General features: G+C 59.5%; 1 protein-coding gene across 1 annotated transcript in view; it reads right to left on the bottom strand.

Moving 5' to 3' along the window:
- Positions 1-764: 764 nt before the first annotated feature.
- LOC126961746 (maestro heat-like repeat family member 5) overlaps positions 765-6,231 on the bottom strand; it is a 71,577-nt gene continuing 66,110 nt past the window's right edge. Inside the window, exons 25-30 of the mRNA XM_050802384.1 lie at positions 3,731-3,907; positions 2,958-3,113; positions 2,171-2,293; positions 1,871-1,973; positions 1,599-1,673; positions 765-1,096 (exon numbers count right to left, since the gene is read on the bottom strand). Coding sequence (XP_050658341.1) covers positions 996-1,096; positions 1,599-1,673; positions 1,871-1,973; positions 2,171-2,293; positions 2,958-3,113; positions 3,731-3,907 — 735 coding nt within the window. The 3' untranslated portion in view covers positions 765-995. The remainder of the gene's footprint in view (positions 1,097-1,598; positions 1,674-1,870; positions 1,974-2,170; positions 2,294-2,957; positions 3,114-3,730; positions 3,908-6,231) is intronic.

Here is a 6,231-nt window from a genome sequence, read left to right as displayed (position 1 = left end):
TACCAGGCTGGGAGGTGGGGGAGATGCTCCATGTGGAAGGACCGCCTGAGCTGAGTGTGGAGTGGGGTCAGCACTGGCCAGGAGGGGAAAGGGGGTGCAGTCTGGATCATCCCATGGGTGGGATGGTGGCTGGCCTGGCAGAATCCCGAGACAGAGGCAGCATGGGATGAGAGCCCAGGCAGAGCCCTGCAGGGAGGGGCTCTCCAGGAGCTGCGTGGACCCCAGGCCAGGTGGAAACCCAGGCCGAGGTGGAAGGTTGGGCAGGTAGGTTCCCTGGTGGCTCTCTGGGAGTCCAGGGTACCTGCCTCTGGACTCATCCCTCCAAGGGTCTTGGGAGAAAGGTCTTACTGCCCATTTTACAGATGGAACAGCTGAGGCTCAGAGAGCCAAGGCTCCTGCCTCAGGCCACAGTGTGTCCAGGGTGGGCCTGGCTGGTTCTGCTGCTAACCCTGAATGGACTGAGAAGGATGTTGATGGGGGTGGAGGGAGACATTGGGGTCCCGACTGAGGGAACTCCGTCCTACCATCAGCCCCCAGCCACTGTGGCGCATCAAGCTGGAGACAGACTGAAGATTGAGCAGCCACCCTGGGCGGAACCTGCCCTCGATTCGAGGGCCCGCCCAGCCCCCAGGACCCTGGGACCCCGGCAGGCTGTGGCTTGGGCTCAGGCCCCAATCAAGGGGACCCTGCCTCCAGGAGTGGACGGGCGTCCACCTGCAGGGCGCTTCATGGACTTCACAGCTTGTCTCTGTCCCCGGGGCCTGACCCTGGGTTTGTCCCCAAGTCCTGCCAGTGTCTCCTGGGGCTTGGCTTGGTCGCAGCAGAAGGGCCCCTGGCGGGCAGGGAGCTGACACGCATCAAGCTGCTTTGTTGAATCTAGATCTTTCTTTCAAATGGAAAAACGTTATGCAACCAAGCTCTGTGGGGGGCAGATGGGGCAGGGCTGACCAGGTGGGCACAGCCTGGGGAAGGCCGTTGGGGAGGATGGCCGGAGGTCACTGCTTGGGTCTGGCCGACACCTTCTGGAGGAAGGAGAGCTGGCTGGTGGCAAATTCCCGGATGCTGGGCTCGGGGTCGCTTTTGAAATGTTCAAAAGCTCCAGAAGAGGAGGAGCAGGTCAGAGGTGACCCCAGCCCGGAGCAGCCCCTTTACCCCAGCCCGGGTGGGGTGGGGAGGGGTGGGGTGGGGTGTGGGGGGTGGGTGGGGCCAGCTCAGACCCCACCTCCTGTGACTCCAGGCCTGGGTTGCTTCCCTCCACTACTCACCCACCACCCCCATTCCCCGGCCCCTTGTTCTGTTGGTGCCATGAGGCAGCTGTGGAGTGGGTGTGAGCCTTAGGCCCCAAGTGCCCTGATGGGGGCCTGGGGAGGGGAAGGGTCAACCTCAGCCTCAAGACACGAAGGTGGGATGGGGGCTGGGCACTGCTCAGGAGGCCTGTGTCTTTGTCCTGATGCTGGGTACGGGGGCGGGGGTTCTCCTCTGGGGCCTCAGTCTTGCTGTCGGGGCCATGGGTCTGAAGAGCGCCTGGGCAGGGGTGGGAGGGTGGGCAGGGGTGGGAGGGTGTGGGCTGCGGGGGCTCTGGAGGGAGGGCCGCTTACTGCACAATAGCAGGTTGATGTCCCCGGCGTTCAGCATCTGGAATACGGCCTGGGGGTGGCAGCAGATGGTGTGGCCTGTGCGACAGACGGGCAGCTGGCGGCTCGGGCTCCCTGTCTCCTGGGGCGCTCCAGCCCACCCCTGCCCCTCTTCAGCCCCAAGCCCCTCCTCATCCACCCCCTTTCCTGTCTTGTGGGCGGTGGGTCAGGGAGGGTCAAGGGTGTTTGGGTGGGGCAGGCCTGGGGGTCTCCAAGCCTGGCCCTGCCCCCCCCACCTATGAAGAGCGCTGCCCAGGTCTTGATGTGGCAGGAGTGGCTGTGCAGGTAGCTGAGGGCCTGTGACAAGTGGATGCCGAATTCCTCCTGGCTGCGGGTCATCTGGCCGGAGGAGAGCACACCTGGCTGGGGCGGGTTGGGGGGCCCTGGGGACACCAGGGTCTTCCAGCCCCAGCTTGCCTTGCCCAGCCCCTGGAGCTGCCATAGCAGCTGTGTGTGAGACGGGAGTGAATGGGGAGCCGCAAGCCTGGTCCCCACTCCTTGGCCCTGTTCCTCCCCACCGATCCCAGGCCCCTCACCAGGCAGGTCCAGAGGAAGTGGCGGGCGCTGAGGCCCCTCTCCCAGGCCAGCGTGCAGAAGAGGGTATGCCGCAGCCGCCAGCGGAGAAGCACAGCACAGCGGTAGAAGGTGAACTTGGCCTGCTGCGGGGACAGGCGTGAAGGGTCACCCACTGTGTCTGAGCCCTTTCCCCTAGAGACCACAGGCCTCCGTGGGCACTGGAGGCAGCCTGCTGTGGGGGTGTTCCCTGGCTCTGTCCTGCTTGTGCCCCTTGGCAAGCCTCCGGGACCCTGGCAACAGCACCTGGCCCCCCGGAGCCCAGGCTGGCCTGCCTGCCGCCCTGCCCCCGCCTCTGCCCCTTCCACGGTTGCCGCGTATCTTTTTCCCCATGGCAGGGAGACCTGCAAGGCCAAGTTGTGACTTCATGGGCTGTGCACAGGGCGTGTGCTGGCACAGCAGGCAGGGTGCAGTCCATATTCCCACAAGCTCTGTGAACTGCTGCAACCCCCGCCCCGTGACAGGCACTGGGGGCACAGCAGTGAGCAGAAAAGACCGGGTCGTGCCGTATTGACGGCAAGCCTCGCTGGCATGCGTGTGCGCATCGGGGAGCAGGCAGGCCAATTGTGGCCAGAGAAACCAGTGCAGGTGGCCAGACCCTCTGCCCACCACTTGCTGCCCCGTGGGAGCTCCCCCAACTCTCAGGCAGCCCTGCTGCCGTCCATCTGCCCGGTCCCCTGGCCGCCTGTGGGCCCCAGCCCTGGCCAAGGTGAAGGCCTACCACCTGCCTTTCCTGGGGTGGGCACTGACCGTGGTGACAGCTGGGCATTGATCCTTCAGGTGGAGGAGCAGGGGCACCATGCTCTGGTGCACCTGGGTCCGCAGGCCACTCAGCTCCCTGTCTGCCATGGCTGCCACCAGGTCCCCGAACAGTGCCATGGCTGCTGCCCGAATCCTGTCCCGCTCCTGCAAGGAGGAGGCTCAGAGGCATGGCCAGACCTGTCTAGGGGCCCCAGCTTTTGTCCAAGTTGGGATCCCACACCTCATTGTAGGGGTGTAACTCAGTTCCTTCTGCAGGATTCCTTCACCCAGGCTCTTGGCTCCTGGGGAAGGGCTGGGGCTCCCCGCTCACACAGGGCTCTCTGGCGTCCCTGAGAACGTAAGAATCACATCTCCCTTCTACTCACAACTGCATCCTGGCAGCCCAGGCCTCATGAATGCATTTGAGGGGCGCCTGTCCCCCTGATTTCCCAGTGAAGGAAAAACAGCCACACTAACCGTGCTGACATGTCAGAAAGTTACATCTGGGTAAGCCTGTTGTGGGGCCGGAGACCAGTGCACTTGGAGACTGAACGTGAGAACTAGTTCAGCCCTGTGGTGAAGGGGCAAGCGCCAGGGACCCACCCAGCCCACCTGCACAGTGCCCACCTCAACTGAGGGCCACAAGCGGGCAGCTCCCCTGGTCCTGGGCCTCCCTGCCTGCAGCTTGGGGTCCCCCCTTTGGCAGAGGAAGGGAGCTGGGTTGGGAGGAGGGTCCTGAAGGGCGTGAGCAGGAGGTAGCCCCGCCCTGCCCCAGTGCTCACGTCATTAAAGAAGGAGCGGGCACTGACAGCAACACTGAGGCTCTGGCTCCCTGCGCCCTGCGCGCCCAGTCGGTGCAGCATGTCTGACACGGTGTCCATGATGCACACGATCACCTGCTCGCTGCTCTGGAAGAAGCCGTCGAGGAAGGGCCGCAGCTGTCCCCGGAGCAGGCTTCCCTGGGGGTGGTGGCGGCTGGTGGGCAGAGAGCACCAGGACCCGCTGGCCCCATGCCCCACCTCACCCTCCCAGTTGCTCCCCTCACCCCATCTGCACTGCAGGCCGGGGGGTGGTGATTCAGAGCTGTGGGTTCCGGCCTGGCCCTGCCCGCCACGGGGAGCTGTGCCCCTACCTGGGCTTTGTCCACCAGGAGCTGTGTGGCCTGGACAGGGTGGCCTCTTTTCTGAGACAGGGTCTCACTCTGTCACCCAGGCTGGAGTACAGTGGTGTGGTCATAGCTTACTGCAGCCTTGACCTCCCAGGCTCAAGCAATCCTACATAGCGTCCTGAGTATCTGGGACTACAGGTGCGTGCCACCTGACTTTTTGTTTTTGCTTTTGTTTTTGGTAGAGATGGGGTCTCACTATGTTGCCTAGGCTGGTCTCAAACTCCTGGGGTTGAGCAATCCACCAGCCTTGGCCTCCTAAAGTGTTGGGATGACAGGTGTGAGCCAACACATTTGACTTGTCTTTTTTTTTTTTTTTTTTTGAGACAGAGTCTCGCTCTGTCGCCCAGGCTGGAGTGCAGTGGCGTCTTTTTTTTTTTTAAATTAATTTTCAGCCAGTTCTGTCTGCTCCACTTGACCGTGTGTTTGCAGTGAGCTCCTGAGTTGCCGGGATGAATGGTCAGAAAGCAGTGTGCCCACCAATGGATGTTTCCTGCCATTGGGCCCCTTAGCAGTGACTTGTGTGCAAACCAGGGTGATTTTTACAACTTTTAAACAAGTTTATAGCAACTTTGTTGGCTTTCAAAGCTGTTTGCTTTGAAAATATTAAATTCATTTTCAGCAAGTGAGTCATTCAACAGACACACTTTGTGAACATCTGTGTGTGCAGCCTGTGCTTGAAGACCAGGGTTCTGGCCAGGACAGAACAGGACAACAGAATGAAATTGTAATGGAAATGGCGAGAAAAGAAAATAAAAATGCATAGCTTGGCCTAGTTCCCCTCAGTGAGAGTGCAGTGGGGTGGCCTGCCCCAGCCACACCTGGTTCAGCCTGCACGTCTCCAAGCCGGCAGGCCTCTTTGGCTGGCAGTGCTCTCAGGACCTGTCTCCTCTGGCCTGCTGTGGCTGCTCACCCACATCCCACCTGATGCCAGGTGGGGAACCACTCCCTCTTCTCTGGACCTGGTCCTCCTGATCTAGCAGGGCCCTTCTTTGCCTTTCTGTATTGCCTGTATTCAGTGCAGGGTACAGGGGAGGCACATGGAAACTTCCCACTGATCATCTCTCTGCCTGGGAGAACATTTGGTGCAGATATAACCAAACACTGAATGAATGAATGAATGAATGAGGGAGCAAACATGTAAATAACTGAGTGAATGAGTAGACATATAAAGAATGAACAAAATAAATATTGCAAGAATGACTCATAGATGAAGGACCCAAAGAACAAGTGGGTGGGTGGAGGGATATGTGGGTGGATGGGGGGATGAATGGATGGATGAATGGAGGGATGGATGAATGGGTAGATGGATGGAGGCATGGATAGAGAGATGAATGGGTGGGTCGATGGTTGGATGGATGGAGGGATGACTGGAGAAATGAATGGATGGGTGGATGGATGGAGGCATAGGTGGAGGGATGAATGGGTGAGTGGATGGATAGGTAGGTGAATAGCTGGATGAATGTGTGGGTGGATGGTTGGATGGATGGATGAGTGGAGGGATGAATGGGTAGGTGGATGGGTGGGTGGATGGATGGATGGGAAGATGATTGGGTGGGTGGATGGATGGAGGCGTGGATGGAGAGATGAATAGATGGGTAGGTGAATAGCTGGATGAATGGGTGGGTGGGTGGATGGATGAAGGATGGAGGGATGAACAGATCAATGAGGAAGTGCTATCTAGTCTCCATCTTCCATTAAGCACCTACGATGCATCATGCACAATGCAAAGGGCTTTGCCAACTGTGACCCTAATGGAGGTCAGTCTTCTTAACCATGTGGGGACCTGTGATTGGAGGAGAGTCAGAGTGAACTAGTCTGCTAGGCAAATGACTTTGGGATCTCTTTGGAAACGGCCCCTTCTGCTGCCTTCCCATGATCACACTTTTCTCCCACAAGCCCTGAAAATATTTATGTTCATAACATCCTTCTCCAGCAACAACAGAAATAGGGGCTGGGCATGTCACCTTCCCTCTGGGGTCCTAATGCAGCCCTGGGGTGGATGAGGGGAGGCTAAGGCTCCACACTTCCTGATCAGGTGAGAAAATCTCCGCCTTGAACTCAGCGTTTTCATGGTGCAGAGTCAGCCAGGTAGGAAGTTTGCTGCTGCTGCTGCTG

Source organism: Macaca thibetana, chromosome 8, assembly GCF_024542745.1.
Source record: "Macaca thibetana thibetana isolate TM-01 chromosome 8, ASM2454274v1, whole genome shotgun sequence".
Lineage (NCBI taxonomy): Eukaryota > Metazoa > Chordata > Mammalia > Primates > Cercopithecidae > Macaca > Macaca thibetana.
The sequence above is the reverse complement of the archived record's forward strand: the minus strand, read 5'-3'. Positions and strand labels throughout refer to the sequence as shown.